A 26,787-nucleotide genomic window follows, 5' to 3' on the forward strand; every position below is an offset into this window, starting at 1 on the left:
AATTCATATATCATTGATAAACAAACTGTCACAGACTAGGGGTGAGTCCTCAGAAGGGGTACCGCTAAGAAGAGCGCAGGGCCCGCTGCTCAGGGGTTTGACATGGCGCGTGCTTAGTACGCACGGGTACAAGAAGTCACCACAGACTTGTGATCGGTATGTGCGCACGCCTAGATACTACAATCTTGTGTCTGTGATGCACACCACACTGCCTTCCCCTGCGCTCTGGCCACTTACCTTATAAAAATGCCGCACTAGGTGAACGCTTTCTTCTCTTGCGCCCTGTTGAAAGAGGGAAGGTGGGAAGGAGGCCAGTGAGTTGGGTAAGTTACCAATTCCAAAATCTGAGTGCATATCAAGCAGATGAGAGGCTGGGCTCATATCCTTAAATCAATAGAGTGGTTTGTAATAGGGAGGGAAGGAGGGAGGGAGGGCGGGCGGGCAGGCTAGCTTAAAATAAAAATGGGCAAAAGAGAGGGGATTCTGGAAAGTTGTTAACATACAGTTAGGTGGGGCAAGTGGGTTATAAAACATGGCCATGGTGACTCATAAATGTGTCAGTGTGTGGGTATCTGGAAAGACACACGCCAAAGCGTCAACTATAGCTGTTCCTTTCTGCCTTTGTACTTTCTAAATTTTCTCAAATAAACGTGAAAAATAAGGGGGAAAACAATAAAAACTAAAAAACAATGAATACAGATATTAGCACTATAAAAACATAAAAAGCATGCAGCATGCATGTGTTTGGATATGTGTAACATTTTTCTAATACATAAAGGAAAATATTAAAATTCTGGTTGACAAATACAGGGCCAAAAGCTGTCACAGAAATTACTGAAATTCACTAATTAAGAGGGCTCATCGAGCCAATCTCAGAGGAATGGTAATTCCACCGGAACAAGGGGGTTGCAGTGGGGGATCAGGGCTATTAGGCCCTGCTTCTCGCCGGTGCTGCAGACCCCAGGACCAGGGCTCCCATCTGATTCCAGCAGTTTCCTTCCCACGCACGGCCTCCCGCGGAACCCAGGCGGTGGGAGGGGGCCCTCACCTCCAGGCAGGCCAGGTGCACATCCTTTATGATGCAGCCCATCCTGGTCACCACTTGCTGCTTTAGGAGTAGGCAGCTCAGCTCCAGCGTCGCCAACCGGATCTTCCCATCTGCAGGGGAAAGCAGGGTCAGCCTCGCACAGCCTGGTGGGAAGGCCTTAAACGCAGTTTCTTGCCTTGCCCACTTTGAGGTTAACAGGTCAGCTGACGGCCCTTGACATCCAGTGGGGACACAGAGGGAACTCACATGCCAACCCCTTCCCAATTACAATAAAATGTTCCATCCAAAACGCCCACACCAAATACTCCCCTGCACTCCCTTTATCAGTGGAAAGGAGGCAGGAAAAAGATTATTACTAATTATTCCTGAAGGCGGCGAAAGTGGCCGTCTGTGGTTACTTTCCTTGGCTCGGTTCCCTCCCCTTTTCAGGAGCAAGCACCACTCTTTGCTTTGGAGAATCACCAACCCCACTCTTGGGTCTCTAATTTGGGTGGGGCCGGTCCCTTTGCTCTGTCCCAGGGAGGGGCACATCACCCAGGCTGGTCAGGGTGCTCTATTCCTCCGGTCACAGTGACTGGGGAGGGGACAGGCAAGGGGGGCCGGTCAGAGCCAATAAGGCTCAATTCCACAACATGCTGGGACCACTGTGCAAGAGAAGGTCTCCTTGTGCTGGGCTGAGGGCAGGACAGGAACCGTGTCGGGGCCCTGAAGCGCCCTGAGCAGCACAAGCCTTATAATCCACATTGGCCACCTCTGCACCCTTGCCTGCGTTTTCCATCTTGCGTCCAAGTCCACCCTTCCCATCAGACTGCCCAGAGTATGTCTCCTACAGCAAGGCCCAAACCCCGGAAGGGAAAGGGATGGCTGGAGCTGCAGCTGGTAGTTATCCTGCTAACACACAAAGTGGGAGAGTCCAAAAATAGTTCTGAAAACATTGAATTTCTGTTTCCAGCTATGCCTGAAGCCAGGCTCCAAAAGACTTCAAGTTACACAAGCCAATAGTTTGTTTGTATTGTTTCAGCCTGAGTCGGGTTTCTGTCGACAGCAACCCACCTGCTACGCTACTGTGAGCCAAGCACGGTGCTGGGCACGTTACAGACCCTCCTGCCAGGAGTCTCTGGAAAAACCCATTGCGGTGGGTGCTCTAAAGACTGAGGTTCAGGAAAGTCCAAAGTCTCACCCTGGGACTCCAGGTGCTCTGAATGCCAAGACCCACGTCGGGCACTGCTCCTAGAAGCATCTGTGGCCGCCTGACAGGAGGGCAACCTGCTCTTAGGCAAACTGCTCATTGGGTCTTTAAGCACCTTTCTGGGGAGATGTCTCAATGTGGAGGAGGGGCGAGGAGAGGAAGAAGTCTCCAGGCCACAGCCCTGAGGCCCTGGAAACCCCAGACGTCAGGACCAGGTACTGGGAAAAACTCAAGGCAGATGTACCACCGCACACCTCCCTGCCCACCCCTTCCTGCTTCACCCATCTGGTGGGGAACGGGAGAAGAGGAAAGCATTCACTGGGAAAGGCTGCTTGGTCTCAGCTCCGTGGCTCTGTCTCACTCTCTAGCCCCATCGACCCAGCACGAACATGACTTCTGCACGGCCGCCCTACTGGCCGCGCCCACCCGCCTCCCACCTCCAGCTCTCTAGGGCACGGTCTCACTCTTGCCTGCCCCTCCACGGAACCCCACTGGCCCAGCCACTGCCCCACTGCTGCTGCCTCCAGGGAAGGGGAGTGTGATCTTCCAACCAGACCCTCCTTCCTTTGCAAGCTCCTGCCAGGTGCTGACTTCCTCCCACTGGCCCCCTCAAGGGGCTGGCTGTCCCTCCCCACCCTGGAGGCTCCTCGCTAACATCCGGGCCATACCCTACCTTCCCTGACCACCGAGCCACATCTGCTCAGATAGCCCCCGCCAACTGCCCCCTCAGCATCCTCAGGGATGAACTCTGCTCCCTGCGCTAGACCTCTCAGTAGAAAACTGACCCCACTGAGTGCCCTTGGTCCTGAGCCACACCTGTCTCTCTTGCTGCCCCTCGTCCGTGTGGGACCCGGTTCAGGGTCCCACGCTGGCTCCCGCTCTGTCACCTCGAGACACTTGTAGCGGCACAGGGCTTGGTCCCAACATACCTCTCTTTTCTCCTGTGGCTTTAAAGATCACCCACATGTCTGTGAGTGAGTCCCACAATGTCAGCTCTGGTCCTGACCCCCATGAGCTCTAGATTCTATCTCCACGTGGAGGCCCAAACCCCTGGGACTTCACAGACCCCCAGCTGTGGCTCCTGGAAGGCAGGAGCCACATCTGTCCTGTACCTCCTGTACCCTCGTCATTTGCACACAGCAGCTGGCACTCGATAAACATTTGTCCATGGACCCCATTCCCCAAGCCTCTGTACTCTCTCCCCAAAGTCCCATTGGGCTTTTGGCCGCCTGGCGGAGCCCACGTCCTGTGACCTCTGAAGTCCTGGCCTACGACCACAACCTCCACCCCTGCCCTTCTCCTGAGCCTGACCTGGGCTCATCCCCACACTGTTCCTACTGTATAGCTCAGGGGTTCTCTCTCAACCAGGCCGCATCTCCGTCAGGCCCATTTCTGTGCTCTCACTCACACCCTGATGGCCTCTCTCTCCTGCCTCTACAGAGAACTGGCCTTGCCATCAGGGTTTCTCAAGCTCAGCCAATATTTTGGGTCAAATGATCCTCTGTCATTGGAGGCCATCCTGTGCGCTAAGGATGTTCAGCAGCACCCCTGGCCCCTAGATGCCAACAGCACCTCTCCTCAAGCTGTGACAACCAAAAGTGTCTCTGGACGTTGCCAAATGTCCCCCAGGGGGCAAAGTTGATCCCACTTAAAACCACTGTACTAGATCATTCCACCTGCTGTTTCTAGCCCTTGCCATGGCAGCAGATCCTCAGCCAAAACCTCAGAACTGGGATGACAAGTGCCAGACACTGGGCATGTCTTGTACTCTCAAGAGCCCCCGATTCGAACCTTCCAGACTTCCCTCACATGCACTCTCAGCCTGGTTCACACTCAGATGTGGCCTTGGCCACCCCCAAGAGGAAGGCTGGAGACACTGGCAACACTGGCAAAAGAAGGGCTGGGTGTGGAAAGAGAGGAAAGACGGGGTCCAGCACAAACACCACAGGGGAGGGAAGAGGAGGAGACCCCCAGGTGAAGACGCGGCTGGACAGGACGGTATGGGTGGCCCAGGGTATCCACGGCCCAGGGAGTGGCTGAGACCAGCCTGCATTCCCAGAAAGGCCAGGTCTAGAACCCAGGACTCCTGGCGCACGGTCCGGGGGCCTGGTCCCTCTACCTCCACTGCCCCTGTGAGCAGCCACACCCCAGGCACCTGGCTGGGCCGCGTTGTTCATGATCCTGATGAGTCTCTCAGCCAGGAGATGGTTGTAGGTGGTCTTCTCGGCCGCACCGGGCACTGGGAGCTGGATTTGCTTGAGTTTCTCAGGATCCATGCCTGGAACGCAGAAAGGGGCAGGCTGTCGGTGGAGTCGCTCATCCGGGAAGGCGCCTCCGCGCGGGGCCGCCCCATGCTCGGTGGCCGTGGTCCATCTCCGTGATTTCTGCCATGACTGGTGCTGCCTGACCCCTCACCTACTGCAGAGTCCTCTGTGAACGGAACTTAAATCCACATATTAAAACATGTTCTATCACCGTTTGTAAAGGGGAAATCCGCGTTGCCACAACAGGGACAGTCACTGAGCAAAACAAAAAGACAATGTTTTTACATTTTAGCCAAAGACTTGACTAGCTACTACTCATCATGGTCTGAGACCTGCTCTCTTTGTTAAAAAGGGGAGGTTGGCAGGTACTTAAGAGGTGCGGAAGACGTACCAGCCCCAAACGGTGACAAGCTCCTGGACATAATCGGGGGGCTCAGAACAGGGACGGAAAAGGAGTAGGTTCTGCACGGCGTGGTGCTGCGCCGTCCCACGCCAGGTCTGCATGCCACCAGAGGCCACCCCCGGATCAGACACGTTCCACGGTGGGGGAAATGCAGACCAAGAGGAACGGACCAGACGGAAAGGAAATTACAGTCATGCCCAAGAGTTGCACCTCAAGCTCTTGGCAGCCAACTCAAGGAGCCGGGCCCGCCACTCGAACGCACAGGCGGGGGCCGGCGCTGCACTGGGCAAGGGGTGGTGTTGGCATAGAGACATTAGGCTACATCCTACAACAGAGAGGTGCAAATACAGAGATGCCAAGAGCGCGGGTCTCTCTTGAAGAGGCAAAGGAATCGTTTTTCTGCCAGGAAACACGGACAGCATTTCAAAGACAAAAGACAAGATGGGAGGGGTGGCTGGGCAGAGAGAAGGGGAGCGCACACAAGTCCAACTGTGACCTCAAGGTCATCTCCCTTAAAGCAGAACCTGGGGGCTGGGGCGGCAGGAGGACCTGTGCAGACTACTTCAGCAGGCCAGGTGCGGGGTGAGGGTTGCCCCAAATCCTTATCTCTCTTCTAACGTGGCTCTGGAAAAATACACTCACAGAAACAAACATTTCACTTGATCCAAGGTTGGAAAGCTGAATGGATTGTTTGTGCTGAAAGCACGTCTTTTCCTGTTATTCTACAAAAGGGGGGAAGGTGGCACTTCTCGGAACTCTTGAAATACGGCCCCTTGAGTACTAGATGACGCTTCATTTAGAACCTTGACAAAACAGAGGAGGATAGCATTGAAGAGCTGACTGTCTGCTTCCTAAGCGACTCCTACACACACACACATTGACGTAATAAACCATAACAATATATCTTGCTTTATTGAATTCCTTCCAGCTCCAAACCAAAGGCTGAGCCATGCCAAGGAGATGACACGGGTGAGGGACGGCCTGAGGGCTCGAGCTGGGTAGTTTTCACGAGCGCGCCTCCCTAACGTGGCTTCATCAAAAAATCCGATTGCAGCGAAAATTTAATTTGCGGATTCTATATCCTATCTTGATGCTCCATGTCCAGCTCTGAAGCATCCTGGTTTATTAAATGGCAAGAAGAACACCAACTGAACCTTTTTGGCGGCTGTTTTTTTCCCCCAGAGATGTCAACACCACCCCCACATCTCTCTGTCCTCCCGTTCTGGCCCTTTGGGAACTGTCAGTCAGTGGTTCTGGGGAAAAACGCTCCCCGGTTGGACCATCTCTCATCCCCCCTCAATGAGGCCAGCGGGAGGGAATATGGCGGTGGTCAGCAGAACCGGGAGAGACTGAGACTTGAACCGGGTCTTGAATTTCCACATTTTGTCTCTTCCCTATGACCGCCCCCACTCCCTGAGAATTTGTCAAAAATGAGAAAATCTGTGGCAAAATCTCTCAACAGGAAGAAAAACACTCCAAGGTTATCCTGACTTCCCTCAACTAGTGGATCCACTCTCTGTGAAGAGGGGGACCCCGAGGGACAGAGACACTTCCTTCAAGAACTTCACAGGACTGGATTCCAGTACAACCTCCTCCTCTAGCTGGAAATTAGGGCCCAGAGATGTTAAGTCACGTCTCCAAGGTAACAGAGCAAGTTGGCAGTGTTGTCAGAATAGGAGGATTCCAAAGGTGGACAAGATCCAGCTAACTTCCAAACACGATGCCGTTTGGGGGCCGACTCAGGGACAAGCTGCTCAGGTAGGAGTCTAAGGATGAGCGAGAATTTGCCTTGAGCTGCACCAGGAGCTCCTGCATGGAGTGTGGTAAAACTTCGGGAGGGCGGGGGATGGGGGGACCCTGGAGGGAAGCGATGAGGCAGATGTTGGGGTAAGGGGTCAGGCAAGGCTTACCTGCCAAGATCCCCGGACGGCAGCTAGCGGGAGATGACATGATCTGGTTGTGCTCATGCCTACTCTGGAGTGGTCTCCATTGCCCCCCAACCACTCAAGATGATCTCTCTCCTCAAGGCACTCTCCCCAAAACAGACTTGGTATTACAACGCATTCTATGTGAAGTGGATTTTACCACCGGCCACTGGGGAGACAGGGAACAGGGTCGACTCCATACAACACATGGAAAAACTTTGTAAAAACAAACAAACAAACAAAAACCCTTTGAGCATCTCTGTTTTCCCCAAAGTTTCCCCTGAGCCAGGTGCCTCAGTTCCTCCCCCTCTCTCTTTTTTCTCCCACCACAGCCTCTAAAAGCCCCTCCGTTACTCTGAATGATCCCATCCCTGCCCTTGGCTTTCAAGGCCTGTGCAGCCATTCAAAAGCTCCAGACATTCTTCTGGGTCCAAACAAATTAGTGGCTGAGAGTTGTTAATGAACACGGTCGATGTCACGATATGACAAGAATATGCATGTGAACAGGGAAACAGCACACGTGTGCACGGACACGGACACACACACACACACACACACACACACACACACACAGGTTTTTAGGCACTGAAAGGCAGATTTTGTCGCAAGCCTGATTGAGTTTCTTTGCTAGCCATTTCCGCCTGACTGAAATAAACACTGTGGATAATATATTGTCCTATTTGCTTCAACCCTTAAGTACTGAGCAACAGAGAAATTCCAAAGAAACCCAGATGTGCTTCACATGGCCTGGGAAGACGTGCTAGCACGTTCAGACTTCCAGCAGACCACATGCTTCCTCATTCCCTTCCTGCTGGGGTCAGATCCTGCTCTGTCCAAATGACTCAGAAAGGGTCTCCCTCTGCATCGCTTCCACCCAGTGATCACAGGGTTCGGGGGAAGGTGGTGGCGGGGGGGGGCACTCCCAACGAATTCAAAGAGTCCAAAATAGAAGGGAAGGGTGTGGCTCCGTGATGTCAGGAACCAGTTCCTAAGCTTCCCTTCTAAGTTCTGGCTTCTGGATTCGGCCTCCTTAGCAGGAGCCGCCACCCAGCAGAGGGGTAGAAAAGACCCAGACCAAAGCTACATAAAAAGATGGAGACCGACACCCTGGCTAAAGAGGCCACAACAGCACCAGGTAAATGATGGGCAAAAAATGTGTTTTGTTTTGACCATGCGAGGTCTCCTTGGCTGTAGTCACACAAGCATTGCCAGCTTTGGAAAAGTATAGACCAACTATTTCGAAAGCTAACCAGATGTTGGGCCGATTTCCAAGGTACTTCTAGTTCTGATTATGTGTCAGTCGAGATCCAAAATGATGGTTTGCCAGCTCTCTGCATGACGAAAGCCTCCCTTTATCCTATTACCTTTCAACCTTTCCCATACCTCTCATCTGTGTTCCAGTAACTTCTCAGAAAACAAAACAAAACCCAAAAAGCCCGAGATTCCTCTTGGGTAAACAATGATAAATGGATGGGGCAAGAGGGTGGTGGGTAGAGTGGGGGAACCTTTAAGAATACAAAAGCTGCAGAACTCACCCCCCTCCCTTGGGCCAGGCCTCTGCAGACTTGACAAAGGAGAGAAGGCTGCATTTGCTATTACAGATATGAACCAGAATTCATTATGTGGCCCAATTGAATCACAACGAGTGCCTTCCTCCAACTGGTCAACCCTTTCCACAGTGGGATATTCATTTCGGTGCAGCATCTAATCTATTATGATTTACTGGAAGGCCTGAGCTAACATTTGGTTTTTATTAACATTGCTTTTATGTTAAAATTGTCTTATGATGAAAAATCTATCGGAAAGCGACCATTTCATTAGGGGCCCTGCTTGGAGGGTATAGATCTAGGGAAGAGAGGCTGAAGGTTAAGTGCAGCTAATTGCCTGCTGCCTAACCAAAAAACCAACTGACCAACCACTACCACCAACAAAAGACCCCCACCAAATACAGAACCTGTGCCCACAGGCCAGGACTGGAGCACAAACCATAAAGCAGCTTCTTGCTAGGCAGTCTCCTTTGGCGTCCCCTGGGCAGCTGGGCCCCAGGTGGCAAACCTGAAGCCTCCAGCTTCCTCTCCAAACCTGCTCCATGGCCCATGCTCGCTGGTTCTGGAAATGGCACCACCAGCCACACAGTAGCAGGGTCAGGGATCTGGGCATCACCCAGACTCCTTCCTTGGGTGCCCGCTCCCAACCAAACTAAGCAGGACTCCCCTCCCCCAGCCCTGCTCCTCTCCTGTCTCCTCCATCTTTGAAAATGGCCCCACACAGTTGCCCAAGTGTCCCCTTCACTCTCTTGCCACATCCAATCCATCAGCTCATCCTGGCCTTAGGTCCAAAACATATCATAAATCCTTCCAGTTTTCTCCAGCTCTATGGCCAACATGCTGATTCAACCCACACTATCCCTTGCCGGGACTACTGCAATGGCTTCCTACCGGGCCTCCCACTTTCCCTCTTGCAACTCTCTCCCTCACTCCCTTCATCTACTCTCCAACCAGTAGCCAGACTGCTCCTTCAAAAATGTCCATCTGACCATGTCACTCATTACTTAAAAATACTTCAGGGTTTCCAGGACGCCAGGGAGGCTCAACCAGTTAAGCATCCAACTCTTCATTTCGGCTCAGGTCATGATCTCAGGGTCCAGGGATCGAGCCCCATGTCTGGCACCACGCTCAGCGGGGAGTCTGAGATTCTCTCTCTCCCCTGCCCTTCCCCTCTGCTCTCTCTCTCTCTCAAATAAATAATCTTTAAAAAAAAAAAAAAAAAAAGCCCTTAAGGTTTCCCACTGCACTTGGAATAAAATCTAAATTCCTCTTCATGGCCTTCAAGGCCCTCTGAGATCTGGGCCCTACTCAGCTGGTCAGTGCCTCACTTTGCTTGGCCTGCTTTCTGCTCCTCAAACCAGTGAGCTTTTTCCCACCTTATGGCCTTTGCACATGCCTGGAGCACTCCTGCCCCATATCTTGGCAAAGTGGACTTCTTCTCACCCTTCAAACCTCTGCTCTAATGTTCATTCCTCAGGGTAGCACCCCTGACTGCCCTGGCTAGTCACCCCTACATCCCACCACCACAGGTTTATTCTTTGTCACCACGTGACTGGATTTCTTTTCATTTGTTCACTTGACAGAGGCTCCTCAGACTTGCTCCAGCACCTACAGCAACACCTCGCACACAGTAAGTATACAGCACATACCTATTGAATGATGAGAAAGCCCTTCAGTTTCGCCTCCTCGACAATGCCCGCACCTGCCCCTATCTCTCCATCCTGCCCGTCTTCTGGCTGAACTGTCGTGAGCCCTTTCCAAGGAATGCAGAGAGGTCAGGTGGGCTCCTGGCTGCACCGACCTTCAGCATCCCCCACGCAACCCACAGGATGCAGTTCACGGTCACTGCCCACCCACTCTCCCCCTGCCGGCTCCAGCCCACCCATCTCTTGGAGCACACCCTGCCCACCATCGCCCGCCGCCCGCCCGCCTGACAATCGGACAGCAATCCCAGTCTCAGGTGGCCTGGAGTTTGTAGCCCTCAGGCTGAGCGCACTGCCTGGCACGCAGCTGGGCCCACATGAATAACTGAGTAACTTCAAGCACAAATTCATCATGATCGACGCAGTCTTTTGGAACCAAAGGCGATTTCAGACAAAGTAGTCACTTTCAAAAGAAGGTAAACACGGAAGCCACGCAGATTGCACAATGCTTTCCTGCCTGAACAACCTTCAGAGCTCCCGCTGTGTCAGAACACAATCGAAGCTCCTCACCGCCATGGGTCCCCGCCATGTGTCCCGGCTCGCCTATCATGCTGCCTTCACCTCCCACCCCTCTCCCCTTGCTCCCTCCATGGCAGCCACACTCGCCTCCCTGAAAATAATGAGTTTGGTTCACCAATGGGTTCTCAATATTAACCACAGTGCCTGGCATCGAATAAATAAGGCTTCCAAAAATCTCTGTTAGAAGGCTGAGTGAGTAAATAAATGAACAGTACTAGCAGGAAATGGAAGAAGGAATTAAACTCCCTCAATTATACACTTCCACTCTTTTGAGAAGAAACCCCCTTAGATCTCGAGGAGGAAAAGAAGGAGGAGGGGGTGGGGAGACCTCAAGAAAGAAAGGGAGGCTCTCCCTGTAGGACCTCGGGAGGCTTGTCCTCTGGGGCACAGCCCTGGATGAGGGAGCGCTGCCGTGTGCAAGGACGTCCCTCCCCGGCACCCAGGAAAGCCAGCCACTGGAACAACAAAGAATTCACCCACATGCCCCTTTGGCCCTCTGGAGCCTGGCATCTTCACCCTGAAGACAGCACCTTCCCGGCCGAGGCCCCGAGTACAGGCCACCAGAAAGAGCAGTCCAGCAGTGCTGACACGTGGCTGAGAGATGACCAGTCCGCACACTTCGGCTGAGTGCTGACCGGGTGCCAGGGGCTAAGTTGGGTACTGTGGGGGGCATCGGGAGAGACATGGTCTCTGCCTCTAGAGACCGGGCAGTCCAGAACGGGAGAGAAAAAATGGAGAGAAAAAGAGATATAAAAAGTGCCACAGGAACTCCATGGAAATTAAAAATGTCTGCTCTTCAAAGGACATTGTTAGCGAATGAAAAGACAAGCCACAGACTGGGAGGAAATCTTTGCAATACTCAACTGATAAAGGACTTGTATCCAGATAATATAAAAAAAATTTCAAAACTCAACAAAAAGAAAATGAGCCATCCATGAAAAAATGGGCAAAGGATTTGAAACAATACTCAACCAAAGAAGACATGCAGAATGGCAAATGAGGCACACAGAAAGTATCATTAGTCATTAGGAAAATGCAGATTAAAATCACAACAGGACACTACTACATATCTGTTAGAATGGCTAACATTAAAAAGATGGCCATATAAGTACTGGCAAGGACGTGAAGATACCAGAACATTCACAGACTGGTGATGGGATATAAATTATACAGCTGCTTTGGAAAAAAATTTGGCAGTTCTTTCTTTTCTTCTCTTTCTCTCTCTCTCTCTCTTTTTAAAATAAAATAGGCTCCACGCCCAATGCGGAACTTGAACTCCTAACCCTGAGATCAACACCTGAGATCAAGAGTCAGATGCTCTACCAACTGAGCCACCCAGGCGCCCCTGGGAGTTTTTCTTAAAAACAAACAAATTTACAGTAATCAGATGATTCAGCCATCATATTCCTTAGTATTTACCCAAGAAAAAAGGAAATATATGTCCATAAAAGACTTGTACATAAATGTTCCTAGTAGCGTATGCTTAAGAATGGGAAATAAGCCAAATGCCCATTAACAGATGAATGGATAAAGAAAACTGTGGTACATTCACACAGTGGACTGCTATTCAACAGTAAGAAGAAATGAACCATCGATACAGAGAACAACATCATGAATCTCAAAATAATTATGCACACTGAAAGAAACCCATGCAAAAAAAAAAAAAAAGAGTACATATTGCATGTTTTTATTTACATAAAATTCTAGAAAGGGCAAACTAATTTACAGTGACAGGAAGTAGCCCAGTGTTGCTTGGGGAGAGGGGTGAGAGCAGACAGGGAGGAGGGCTGACAAAGGGGCAGGAGGAAATGTTTGGAGTGATGGATACATACTCTGTCTTGATTGTGGTGATGGTTTCATGGGTGTATACAAATGCCAAAACTTATCAAAGTGTACACTTTCAATATGTGCAGTTTACTGTATATCGATTAGATCATGATAAAACTTTTTCAAGCACCATGGCTTTCAGCCAAGATGGACTGGACTTACCCTCCTGATTCAAGCAACTAGAAAACTAGGCAAAATACATCAAACAGTGATTATGACACATTGGACAGGACAATAAGCAGCACGGGGGTGGGGGGTACCCAACGAGAGAAGAAATGAAGGCAGTGGGCCCAGGGACTACTCCAGTTCACTGTCTGGAAAGAGCGTCCAGGTCTCGGCAGAGAGAGAGAAACCCCCAACAAAGGCCACGGTCTCTCTGAGTTGAGAAGGCAGAGTTTGGAGCTCAGATGGGTGGAGTGACTGGAACTGAGAGGACGGAGGACTGGAGAGGAGGGGGCTGTACAGAGAGGTATAGAGGGGTCCTTTGAGGCGTCAGCTATGTCCTGCTCTGTGCATGCATGGGAGGGAAGGGAATGAGCTTTGGGAATGAAGCAGGTGGAACAATTCCAGCCTCACACAGGCTGAGAAGAGTTCCTGTTCCCAGCAGCCAGCATGGAAGGACCACCCAAACCATGGCCCATCAGGTATAATCCTCAGAAAGGGACCGCCTCAGTAGTGGGGCCAAGTGAGCCTGAGACTAAAGGCTGTTCTGGACCACCAGCAACAAAGCTTGAAAGCCTCGAAAGGATCAAACTGATTCCAAGTAACTTAACCATGACCCAGGACAGAGCCCAAAACCCAAACCAGGAGAAAAATCAATAATAGAAACATAACCAGAAATGACACAGATGATACAAAGGACAAGAATAAATCAAAGGGAGATTATAAAATATTTTAAACTGAATAAAAATAAAACCACATATATCAAAATGTATTGCATGCACCCAAAAGTAATGCTTAGATTAACAGCATTAAACTCTTATCACCAAAGAAGAAAAGTTTAAAAATCAATGAGTGCTATGGGAAGGGTATGACAGACTGAAAAGGAATAATAGCACAAGGGAATTTTTTTTTAAGATTTTGTTTACTTATTTGAGAGAGAGAGCATGAGTGGGTGAGCACGGCAGGGGAGGAGGGCAAGGAGAGAGAAACCCAAACAGCCTCCACTCTCAGCACAGAGCCCAACACGGGGCTCAATCTCACGACCCTGAGCTGAAACCAAGAGTTGGACACTTAACCAACTGCACCACCCAGGTACCCCTAGCACAAGGGAATTTTTGGTTGATGGAACTATAATGTATCCTGATTATGGTGGTGCTGACCAAACCCATACCTGTGCTAAAATTCATACAACTACACACAAAAAAGGTTAATTTCACTATACATTAATTAAAAAAAAATAAACTGATTATCTTTAAGAAAAAAAATCAATGATCTCAGCTTCCATCTTAAGAAACTACAAAAAGAAGACTAAATTAAATCTGAAATAAGCAGCTGAAGGTAAGAAATAAAAAACAGAAATAAAATAAAAAACAACAACAAAAAAACCCAGGAAAATCACTGAAACCAAAAGACAATTCTTTGAGTATCAGTAAAATATTAAATTGTTAAATTTCTAGCCAAACTGATCAGGAAAAAGCAAATGAAGACCTAAACAACTGATACCAAGAATTAGAAAGGGGACATCACTATAGATCCTACACACATTAAAATTATAATAAAATAATATAATGAATAAATTTTTGCCAATAAATTTGACAATTTAGATGTAATGACACATTCCTTGAAAGTCACAAGCTATCAAAGCTCACACAAAAAGAAATAGATAAAGCTTCATTAGTCCTATATCTACTGAAGAATCTGAGTAGTTAAAAACCCTCCCTCAAAGAAAACTCTAGCCCCAGATGGATTCACGGTGAATTCTACCAAATAGTTAAGGAAGAAATAATACCAGTTCTATAAAAACTCCTCCATACAATCCAGGAGTAGGAAATACATCTGAATTTATTCCATAAGGCAAGCATAACTCTGAGAGCAAATAAAAGAAGAGAATTATAAGACCCTAAACCAGTATCACTCTTGGACATAAATGCAAAAATCCTTAACAAAATTTTAAGCAAATCAAATTCAGTAATGTATAAAATGTGCCTGCCACATTAGACAGTACCAACCCAAAGTGAATATCACCTGAAGGGATCAGAAAGCACTTCCTGGAGCAGGTGACTTCCGATAGGCAAGCAAAATTTCAACAGGTGGTGACACAGAAGTAGAGAAAATGGCAGGAAGAAACACAAATGAATACAAGGAATACTAGCCAGGAACAGGGAGGCCATGTTGGCACTGACTGCAGTGGCTGCCAGGCTTCCAAGGAAGCTCATTGCTTTGGGAATAGTCCCAGATACCCGGCTGAGCTCCCTAGGGCCAAGTCTGTGCTATGTGATCCTGACCCCCAGCCATAACTGCGTGTTCCAGAGAGAGACACACCACCACCAAGCTGGAACAGTCAGATCTCGTGCCCAAGAATCTGAAACCTGAACAGAGACAGACTATCAGCCAGGGATCTGCTGGGGCCAAATCATGATCTACCCTGAGGGAAGTCCCCAGAGCTGGTTTGCTCTTGCCCTTCCTTCAGCTTTTCAGCAACTTTTCAGATCCTGGGAGCTGCCCCAGGGGCCTTCCTATAGACTTTCCCTTCTACTTAAGTTAATGAGAAGTAGTTTCTGTTGCTTGTAACCAGAAGAACTTGTAAAGAGTTCAATGAGTAGCACAACAGCATCCCCAAGTTTATCTCTATGAAAGAGTTCTATCACTAGATAGAAGTTTAAACCCAGAGCCAAGGGTCTGTGAAGGGAAGTCAGAGGAACCAGATCAAGTTGGCAAGGTGGGTGCCATCTGGATACTCAAAATGACAGGCAGAGAAGGGTGAGGTTTAAGGGATACAAGAAGGCACGAAGGCTTTCTGAACAGGGGAGGGACATGGTCAACAGTCTTATGGAGGATCACCTGGCAGTGCTATGGAGGATGGACCATGAGATGGCCAGATGTTTGACCCCTGGGAGGCTGTGATAATGGCCACTGGAATGCCATGCCCAGATCTCCCTGCTCTCATGCCCCCAGTTCTCATCTCCAGTGTCTAGCTTAGGACTAGGCACCAAGTCGCACTCAGTTCTAAGTTCTGCTGATCAGACAGGCTGAAGAGGGAAAACTGACAAAACCTGATGACTAAATGCTGGGATCAAAGGAGGGAAGGAACTAAAGGTCACGGCAGTTTCAACCTTGGTTGGCAATTTCAAGTGAACCAGAAATGGCAGGAAGTGTGCTGAGGTCAGGGAATACTGAAGGGGGATGAGCAGTGTTTCAAGGTGATACTGAAACACCTGGGTAGGAGTCTCCAGGATGCAGGACGCATCCAGCAGGAACTCAGATGCAGACAGCACAGAAGTCAGGGGCCAGGGGAGTGGCGGGCAATCCTTGGATGGGAGTCGGTCAGTCTTGTGGAGTTCTATTGCCACCCAGAAACCAAGGGCTCCTATGTGCCACGCACTAAGCCAGGCGTTGGAGGGGATCACAGAAGCCCTGGGGATGAACAAGACTGGCGGAAAACGTCAGCAGGATTCAGAGCCCGGTGGGCTCCTTTTAGAGGTCTTAAGCCAGGTCTACGGACTTGCATGTGAGCACCATGACTTAACATGAGAAGAGCCATCACGGTGGATCCTAGCCACAGTGGGAAAAGCCTGGAAGAGTTTCAGTGCCATTCAATAAGGGGATGATGGCAGAATAAATGATGCACAAAGGATTAAAAAGAACAAGGCAGGGGAGCCTGGGCGGCTCAGTTGGTTAAGCATCTGACTCTTGATTTCGGCTCAGGTTATGATCTCAGGGTCGTGAGATCAAGCCCCGCACTGGGCTCTGTGCTCAGTGTGGCATCTGCTTGAGATTCTCTCTCTCCCTCTACCCTCCCTTCCCCGCTTGCTCTCTCTCTCTCTCAAAATAAATAAAATCTTAAAAAACCAAAAAGAACAAGGCAGTTCTCTAGGGATGTGAAACAATGTGCGGATACATGATGATGTGAGAAAAACAGGATAGGAACAGACAATTGGGATACCTCTATTCATGTTTAAGTGGGGGACAGTCGTAGAAATAAAACCATATATACTCATACTTGGGTTTGCATGGATATCTTTAATTTTTTTTTTTAAAGATTGATTTATTTATTTTAGAGAGAGAGGGTCCAAGAGCAGGGCAGGGGGCTGGGGGGTAGAAGGAGAGAGGGAGAATCCCAAGCAGACCTGAGCCCAGAGCCTGAGGTGGGGCTCAATCTCACGACCCTGAGATCATGACCTGAGCTGAAACCAAGAGTTGGACACTTAGCCGACTGAGCCACCCAGGCGCCCCTGCATGGATATCTTTAAAAAGACACAAGAAACTGCTAAGATGAACCACCTCAAAGAAGAGAGTGGAGGACAGGGATGGGAGGTGAGGCTTTTTTCCCCAAATATTCTTTTGTCACTGGTCCACTTATTCATCAGGATTAATGATTTAAGAATAAATACTTATTATGTTGAGTGCTTTTTAAATGTCTCTAAACATAGGCTGTCTAGTAAAACCCACCTCTACCTACCTCTCAATTAGCTTATGAAGAACCTACGAAAACATCACCTGCTGCAAAGTCTCATCTATGCCAAGGCCAAATCGAGGCAGTGGCCATGAAGAATGTTCTCAATTTCTTCTGTGAAGAGCTTCTGATGTGGGGGTTTCAGAACCTGCCAGTGTCAAGCCAGGTGGGGGGCATATACCAGCGGCGGTCCCCAGTGAGGAAGTGAGTGAATGAATCCTAACCAGGTCTGTCAGCTCCACAGGACTCCGATCCTGACCACTCCGCCTCCATGGGGGAAGCCAGAGAACCACACCTTTCTTCAGAAAGGAAACCTATGCTTCCACCCAATCTGCCCAGAGTCTATTTTAGCCCTCAACCCAGAGCAAGAACATCAGCTATTATAAATAGCAAAACCAAGATTACAATTTGACTGATTTCAGTTCTGATGTTAGGAAGAGAGGTCGGATACTAAGCCAGTCGTAAAAGCCAGGGGTCGAAAGAAAAACCACAGTGTGAATACAGTCATACTGGGTTAGATAGTCACTTGCATGTTCCCTCGCATCCCACCCCACCCATACTGCCCTAGTAACCAATTCCTGTGGCTTTGGTATGTACAAAAGCACCTGAGAAATTCTCAGGTGAGAAGAGAAGTCTGTAGGAGTTTGCCAAAACCAGGAAGGACATTCCTCAAGGAAAGCAGCTTTCTTTTTTGGTGCCACGAGGCAGAGAGGGATGTCATGACGGCAGGTGAGGCGGGGAGGCTTACCTTTGTTATGAGACATGGCATAGAGGAGGCAGAGCACAAACAGTGCATGGTAGTCGTCATCTGGGCTGTCCAGGGCGTGGTACACCATATCGAGGAAGGGTCTGGAAAAGAGGAGGGGCGCACATGAGCCTCTTGGCACACACAGTGGACAGCTCTCCTCGCCCGCCTACACATGAAGTGCTGGCCGCCTTTGCCTTGTACAGCTCCGCCCAGTGTGTGGCGAGTCCAATGAGGTCCCCGTCCAGCACCGGGCATGGAGGACGGGCTCTGCCCGTGGGAAGCTAGCTCCAGGGGAAACTGAGGAACGGACCACTTCATCACTCAACAACCGTGGCCCGGCTGTTCCAGACACTGGGGGTAAATGATGCCAAGTCCCTGCTCTTGGGGCACTCCCATGCCAGAGAACAGATGGACCACATCATCACGTCAAAGAGTGACAAGAGGATGAAGAGAACGGGGCAGTGTAGGAGGCTGACGATAGCAGACAAGGCACCAACAAGTCCAAACAATTTCAGAACGTGGGCCCCGGAGCCAGAATGCCTGGGTTCCAGTTCGGATTCTGCCTCTTCTGAGCTGCAAACCCTTGGGTTAGCTACCTAAAACCTCTCCATTTCCCCATTGGGAAGGGCTCCCAGGGGGGGTTCAACATGAAATGATGAAGGATAGGGGGCGCCTGGGTGGCTCAGTCGGTTAGGCGTCTGCCTTCAGCTCAGGTCATGATCCCAGGGTCCTGGGATCGAGCCCCGCATCGGGCTACCTGCTCAGAGGAGAGCCTGCTTCTCCCTCTCTCTCTGCCTGCTGCTCTGCCTACTTGTGCTCTCTCTGTCAAATAAATAAATAAAATCTTTAAAAAAAAAAAAAAAGAAAAGAAAAGAAATGATGAAGGATAGGCATTTAGCACCAGGCCAGGTGCACACTGCGAAGGGTGCTCGCGTGTGGGAGCTGTGGCCAGATTTCTATTTGGAGCATTCCAAGGGCACTTCTCCCGGAGCCCACTCTGGCAGGTCCTGCAATTTTTTGGACTGATTTTCCTGACGGGTAAGAATCGATGTGAGGGTTCACTTCTGATGCTTTGTGGGAGAGGTCTAGAGAGTGGATGCAAATATCACAAACCACACACCCTAAACGCTGCCCTTCCAGGTAAAGGGCCTGGCCTGGAAAGACTCTTCATCACAAGGATAATAGAATATGCATGGGTCTGGCCCGTCAGCAGGAGGCTCTGAGCCTGTGACCACCCGCAGCTGCCTCTGTGGAGGCCAGGCTGAGGCCAAGAAAGCAGAGCACCTCGAGGAGTGACTGAGGGCACACGTGACCCCTAGAAGGACGCACAGCCACTGTCAACATCACCGTCTAGGGGGAGTGAAGAGGTGTGGCAGAGAAACGGGGAAACTGTTCACTGCATCACCTTTTATACTTTAAAAAAACCTGAAATCCGTGAATGTACCAGTGATTCAAAATATTAAACTGAAAAATGCAAAAGAGAAAGTAGTGCAAACGTTCTTGTCGTAACATTTCAAATACACACATGACGCTGGGAAATTAAAAGAAGAGCCCTTCCTTAAAGGGGACATTTACATCCGGGCTGTTTCTCCAGGGCCCCCGATGGGGCACCTTTCAGATGCATGAATCGTTTTGCCAGGTGTGGATCTGGGTTTCTGTAAGTGCCTGGCAGTAACACTTTCTTTCTTTCTTTTTTAAATTATTTATTTATTTATTTGACAGAGAGACACAGCTAGAGAGGGAACACAAGCAGGGGGAGTGGGAGAGGGAGAAGCAGGCTTCCCGGCAAGCAGAGAGCCCAATGTGGGGCTCGATCCCAGGACCTTGGGATCATGACCTGAGCCGAAGGCAGACGCTTAACAGCTGAGCCACCCAGGCACCCCAGTAACACTTTCAACTTAAGAGTGGGATGAAGAAGAAAATGTTTTCTTGCAAACCAGCTGCCTGGAATGTTGATTGTGTTTTCATTCTAGAGCAATGCAAATAACCAAATGCCCAGGAGCAGAGGGAGGGCTGAGTGGACATAGCATCTTCTAGGAGATGAAATAGTGTGAAACCATTAGCATTTTGTTTACTGAGTGTACAGTAAAGCGAAAAAGATGCCTGGGGTTTGGTATCAGACAGAAAAAAAAAAAGACAAATGATGGGCACAGTATGGTATAAGTATTGGGGGCAAGCAGGATACAATTCCCACTGAGAAAGGACTAGCAGGAAATAACCAGAATGTTAGTGACAGCTGACTTTGATGCTGGCATCATGGAGACCTTTCTCCCTTCTTTATGCTTTTCTTCAAAATGTTTTTACATTTTCTGCATGTGTGTTACTTTTATACTTTTTTTTTAAGGAAAGAATGCTTTAGACATTTTTCAGTTTCGTAGGCCTATATTTAACTCTGAATGCAGACAGAGCCCTTCTGCATTCACAAGGAATAGGAGAACAGTTCCACTTTGTACTATGCTGTTTCTTCAGACAAGTGGACCAATGTCAAGATCCGATTCATGTCAAGGAGAACACACTACCCCCTCCTTCCTCCAGAGTGCCCTCCTCCCTGCTCCGGGCCTGGAACGGGGAGGAGAGAAGTCCTTGGCAGTGTTCCAGACAACCAACAATTCAATACCTTCACAAAGGAGAAGGCAACTTTCCACCTGGGCCAGTCTCTCCTTAGCATTTGGTCTCAGAGCCAAGGACAGCCCTGGCCCAAGGGTCCCGGGGCCACAAGCTTGTATGTGAGCCCAACTCAAGGCACAAGGATCAGCTTCCATCATAAGCCACATGGTAGAAGATGCCAGTTAAAGTCATCGAAAGTTAAGAAACAATTTCAATCGACTCTAAGAAAAACCCTCTCTTCACTAAAAGATCAGGAAAAAAAAGAAGTCTCAACCCAACATTCAAACATAACGTTTCGTCTTTTCACGTTCTAAAAAATATATATATATTTCTTCTTCCTTTAACAAAGCTATAGTATTACCATACTATGTAAAATATCTGCTCTGTTTCCATTTATTAGATCCTAAGAAACCCAACACATCCTGACAGTATTCACTTAAAAGCAGCAGCTCCTATTCTATTAAGCAGATGCACCCGTTTGCTGATACACTCCCCACCACTAGTCATTTGTGGTTTTTCCAATTATTCATATCCTCACTAATGCTGTGCCAAGCAATGAAAGGTTGTTTTCCCCTCCCTTTCTGAGTTTAGAATGATTTCCTGAATTTTCAGAGCTTCAGGAGTTATGTTTTTTGCTGCCAAGCAAAATCAAAACGGTCTCTGTAAGTTCCAACAACTGATAGCCGACACCACACTCCAGTGTTTTTTAATTTAAACCCAACTAAAAATGGCTCCCTTGTGCATCTGATAGAAATGAGTCCTGACTGTTAGATAACTGAAACATTTGCCAAGCAGAGAGAGGTGGAGGAAAAAACGGGTGTGCTTCAACTGTTCAAGCTGGACTAATAAGTAGGATGGGGTGTGTGTGTATTTCAGCCACTCCACCCTGAGGGTTCAGGAAGTGAATGCTTTGTAGGCTGACAGTGAACCCTGCTGCTGTGCATGGGATTAGGTTATGGCAGGGGTCTCTACAGCGGGGCCCCCCGGGAAGGAAAATAACTCTGAAATGAAAAAGTCCTCCTGACAGTTCACTGCACGCTTTGGAAGCAGCCTTCCACCCAGTCGCATTCTGGAAGGGCTGGTGCTGCAGCAAGTTTCCAGGAAATGCGGCATCTCGAAGGTTTAAGAGGATGTAGCTTCAGCAGGCCTTCAGTGAACTGAACACTTAGGCAAAAAGCTGCAGGCCATCAGTGTGAAATCACGCTGGCTGAGTCAGGAGGGCAGGCCCTATGCACGGCGGGGTAGCATGGCAGTGAATGAATGAGACAGGGAGATCCAAATGCGGCCCCCAAGAGAGTCCTTCCTGGGAGCAACAGAGCACTGCCAGGGGCAGCCAGTACAAGGCTGTGAGGCGACCCACACCCTTTAGGGCAGGGCCCACCACCAAAGGGCTTGGGGGAGGTGGCGCCATGTCTCAGTCTTCCTCTTTCCAAGGGGTGAGCACTCCGGAGTTGAGTGTCAGCTCTCTCCTTGTGGCCTCTCGACAGGGGCTGGAGAAGCAAGGAAAGGCAGGAAGCAGGACAACTTTGCTGAGAAGCCGAAGAGGCCATCTGGGTGTTGGGAAGAGGCCCCAGGTTACCTGTGCTGGGCACCCCAGCCACGGCATCCCCCCTCCCCCCCACCGCTCAGCCCATCTCCTCATCCCAGCAACGGAACAGCACCCCCACCGTGACTGGTGGGCTGGCCTGTGGGCTCCCCTCCCCCCAGCCAGCACCAGGAGGACTGGGCCCACTGGTGGCACCTGCTCCACAGTGCACTCTCCAAGCCCGTGGCGGCGGCGCTCTTCTCCTCGTCCGTGGTGTTCTGTTCCTGCACAGACGTGTTGGCCGCCAGCTCCGGGAGCTTGCCGCGCTCCATAATCACCATCTCTATCTCTAGAAGCAAATACAGAGACGGGGATGAGCTCGGACGGCTTCACAGCCCCGGATTTACAGACACAGTCATCATAGAGACAGAGCCCAAGTAGACCGCTCCTCACGCGTCCAGCAAGCGCTCGCCAGCAGTGACAGGAGCATCAGCAACAAGCTGGGGAGAGATAAGCCAGAGGCCACAACCTCTCTTTCCTGTCATCTTGGCAATGCCAAGAAATGTGGCCCTGATTTTAATAAAAAAGTGCAAATTGCAGTAATTTATTTCAAGATGTTTTTTTTAAGGCACTTATTTTACTTTATTGATACCACACTTCCTTCCCAAAGGAGTTGAGGCAGCAGAGGGAAGAAAAATGATATGTGGTTAATAAGACATAACCAAATTCACTGAGAAGATTCTGAAACTGTTTACACTCTAGGAAAGGCTTTGACATGCCTGAAGCCTTTTGTTTTCCTTTTCCACTGATGACTTCCAGAAGGCAGAGGGAGGTTAGGAACCTCGCTGTATTTTTCCCAATTAAGTAAGGGCTACTTGTAGGAACCGACGTAAGCATGGGGTATGTTTTTAGTTTTCAAAGAAGGCATAAACCAAGAGACGAAAGAGAGATGGTTAGCTACTGGCCTAAGGGGTCTCCATCACAGAGTTCTTTGACGGGTAGGTGTGGACCTTCAAATAGTTCTTGGAACCCAGAGTTCAGGTCATCTCCCCCATCTTCAGGAGACAGATGTGGGGGAAGGATGCTGATGTGTGAGGCTGCACTTGTATCTGGAGGGACAGGAGGACTCAGGGACTCCGATGGCCCCCCGCCATCCATGATCTTCCCCTGGACTTGCACAGAGGCCTCCCAGCTGGCTCTGCCCTTCTTTACCCCCTGGTTTGTTCTCCACACAGACCCAAGTGACTTTAAGTGGAAATTAGCTCTCGTCGCCCTTCTGTTCAGAATTCTCCTCTGCCTTCCCATCACATGGGGATGAAATCCACATGCCGTCCACAGTGTCGAGGCAGTCTGTTGTGTAGCCCGGCTCCTCTCCACCTCTGACCTCACTCCCTGGCCTTCTCCCCAACACCCCTCTCCACCCGTGCTGAGCTTCTTCTGCGCTCTTTAATGGGCCCAAGCTTATTTCTGCCCCAGGATCTTTACACGGCTGCTTCCTCTGCCTGGAATGTTTTCACCCCGGATCTCCCCTACCCTGGCCTGACTCAATGATGTCCTTCAAGGCCCAGCTCAGATGCTACCGCCTCAGAGATATCTTCTCAGCTCCCTCTGCACCGGTTTTTACCTCCTTAAATTATTATCAAAAATCCATATTTCGTTCATAGTTCCTTAGTTTTTCCCTACAGTTCATTTTCTGTTCCAGGATCCCATCTCAGGGACCACGTTACATCTGGTCGTCACGTCCTGTTAGGCTCCCCTTGACTGTGCCGGCTTTTGACTTCCCTGCTTCTGGTGACCTGACGGTTTAAGGAGCGAGAACTGGTCAGGTATTTTGCAGAATGTCCCTCAATCTGAATCTGTCTGATGTTTTCAGATCATTAGACTGGGGTAGAGGTTTCTGGAAGGAAGCCCACACGGAGGAAGTGCCCTTCGCTGCCGGCTGTAGCGAGGGTGCAGGCCACCAACACGGCCCAACCACCACCGACATCAAGTCTGCGCCACTTGGCCAAGCGAACGCTGGTCAGACTTCTCCACCAGAAAGTTACTTTCCCTCTTCCCCTCACTGCAAGCTCTGTGGGAGTAAGTCATTAAGCGCAGCCCACATTTAAGGAGCAGGGAGTTATGCTCTATCTCCTGGAGGGAGTAGCTACATACATTATTCGGAATTCTCCTGGATAAATCTGTCCCTTCCCCCTCTTATCTCGGTTTTACTTTATAGCATTCACAACTGCCTAGATTTCCTATTTTTTATTTACGGTTGCTGCCTGCCTTCCCCCACTAGAATGGGGGTTTCATAAGAGGAGCCCCCTTCCCTGTCTTGCTCTCCACTGGAACTCTAGTGTTGAGCCCAGCGCCCGGTACGCGGCGAGTGCTTACTAATGGGATGGGAGACGGATGGCTGGGCGAGCCCAGAATGGGAGGCTTTGGCGGCACGCAGAGCCGACAGTGACGCACGGCCCCTATGACATGGAGCGGGTGGCCCAGGGCCCCACCCACTCTGCCCTGAGCGTGCCCAGCATTCTCACGGGTGGCAGCGTGTGCCCACCACCCTCTGGAACTCCACTAGGCACGGCTGCGCCTGTGACTGTCCTCTAGCGTGGAGGAGTGCACCACCCACCCATCCTCACGGGCCCGGACCACCAGCCCCTTCCTCCCAGGGTGGACTGGAGCCTCCCACGGGGCCATCACACAGGTGGGGGCTGACCCATGATTTTCAAGTGCAATGTGGACAAATGTTCTGTTTGCAGAGTTCTGTGTTTATCTTAATGTGCGTTAGAAGATTCTAACTGCACAGAAAACCTGTTCTTCTGTGGATATCACTGCTTAGGAGAAGGCGAGATTTAAGGGAAAAAAACCGAGTGAGTCAATTCACAGGGAGCTACTGAGTAAACAGCAGTCCGAGCAGCATGGCCGCGGCAGAGAGCAGGTGGGAGTGCAGATTGCTGAGAACCACTGTTCCTTCCTGCGCCTACACCTTCACCCCCACCAACCTCCTCCAGCTGCCTCCTGACAAGCCTGACCTCTCTGTGGTGGGGGCAGTCTGTCCTCACCGGGGACAGGAGATGATTCACGGGGCAGTACTTCTCTTATTTTTAATTATCCTCATCTTTAAACAATCTGTTTTGTTTTGTGATGTATCTAACCTTGGCACAGCAATACAAATATGTGTAATTTACAATAAATGTATCTATATTGGCGAGCTGCATGCTTAAATGACATTTATTTGATTGTTAGTGTTTACCGACAGAGCATGCCACTGAAAACATCTGAAGACTACCCAGCAGGACTGTGATGCCAGCCTCTGGCTTCCACCCTGGGACCTCTGACACACCTCCTGCCCTGCTGGGAGCTCCCCTTCCTCCCATCCTGGCTGACGAGGCAGGAACTCAGCTTCAAGGACTCCCCAAGGTTACAGGGCCAAGCCCTAGCACTTCAGCCTAGAGAATACGCCTGCTGTGACGTGGTTATTCCTTTTTAATTTTTTAATCTCCCTGGACACTCAGAATTCTGGTGCACACAGCCGTTAAAGATAATCCAGTCTAGTGCTCACCAAATTTAGTTAAGAAGTGGCATATTAATTCTGAATGACAATTTCCCACGACATACCACCATAGACAGGAGCAGAGTTGCTCTGGGTAAAGGGTGGGTGGATTCCCAAACGTCCCTGGCTGCGGGTTTCCTCCTGCACTCCACAGAGGCCCCTAAAGCTCCTTTCTAGAATTCTGGAGCTTCACACAGAACTGCTAAAAACCACTGGTTCAGTCCTAGATACTATATATGAGAAAACAGAAACCCAGAAGCATAGGGACAATTACTATGACGAGAAAAGTAGCAGCAAAAGCCAGGACTGCTGCTCGCCCCACTCCCGGGTCCTCTCCTTGTGCAGGACCAGGCCCACGAGGGTCCCTCCATGCACAATGAGGTTCCTCAACCTCGGTTCTGTCACCCTGGTTCCCACCCTCCCTATCCTCATCCGGCCAGCACAGTTACGGGGATTAATTCTCTAGATGAACATGTAACAGTCCTTCCAGTGCCAATGCAGGTTGCCCCTGGCCCCTTCTTTTTAACAATTTTATCCAAACAACTCTTAAAAGTAGTGATTCTTACCTAGCGTCTGTCAACTCCCTGAAACTTTATGCAAAATGCCACGTGGGCATGGGGGGGGGTTTAGTAAGTTTTTTGGGGAGAGAGCCTGTCCAGATTCTCACCATTCTAAAACGGATTCCACAATCATCTTTAAAAGAGGGTGCCAAAGAGATTTGACTTTTTCCTGGTGAGATTCAAGGTCTAAGTGAATGTCCTCTTTATGCCAGACCAGAACGTCCGGCACAGTTCTGCAGAGCCTTCTGGGCCCTCACTCCCACACCTCCCTGCAGATACATGCCTGTCTCGGTGCAGCCTTGCTCCCCGCCCAGGGTACACGCACCATGCTGCTGCCACCAAGGAAAGCAGATCAGTGGGCTTGCGTGCATGGATTTCCACGGACGGTCACTGAGGCCAGGACTCAGGCTCTGATGATGAATTCCCAGGGGCCTCCGTCTGAACCTGCTATAACATACACATGAGCCCCCATCCCATCTGGGTTTCTATTTTGGAATTTGAAGGGACTGCGGCAACAACCCAGCTCAGTTTTGCTCCAACTTCAGTCATTTGCCTGCCTCTAGGACGTTTGCCATGTCTCTGTGTTGCCTGTACTATTTGTTATTTACCTCATCATTTTATCTGAGCTCACTTTTTTCTTTTGATTTAAATACATTTTATTTTTTTTTAAGATTTTATTTATTTATTTGACAGAGAGAGACACAGCGAGAGAGGGAACAGAAGCAGGGGGAGCGGGAGAGGGAGAAGCAGGCTTCCCGCGGAGCAG

The 26,787-nt window shown here is 49.8% G+C and overlaps 1 protein-coding gene across 12 annotated transcripts in view; it reads right to left on the reverse strand.

The window, feature by feature from the left end:
* Positions 1-26,787, reverse strand: part of CLEC16A (C-type lectin domain containing 16A) — a 194,689-nt gene that overhangs the window by 109,245 nt on the left and 58,657 nt on the right. For all 12 annotated transcript variants that reach the window (XM_081820022.1, XM_081820023.1, XM_081820029.1 and 9 more), the window contains exons 11-15: positions 22,137-22,269; positions 17,789-17,889; positions 4,393-4,515; positions 1,049-1,158; positions 238-282 (exon numbers count right to left, since the gene is read on the reverse strand). In XM_081820022.1, the coding sequence (XP_081676148.1) occupies positions 238-282; positions 1,049-1,158; positions 4,393-4,515; positions 17,789-17,889; positions 22,137-22,269 (512 nt within the window). The remainder of the gene's footprint in view (positions 1-237; positions 283-1,048; positions 1,159-4,392; positions 4,516-17,788; positions 17,890-22,136; positions 22,270-26,787) is intronic.

This window comes from Leptonychotes weddellii, chromosome 5, assembly GCF_054177405.1.
Source record: "Leptonychotes weddellii isolate Sample4059 chromosome 5, ASM5417740v2, whole genome shotgun sequence".
In the NCBI taxonomy this organism is placed as follows: Eukaryota; Metazoa; Chordata; class Mammalia; order Carnivora; family Phocidae; genus Leptonychotes; species Leptonychotes weddellii.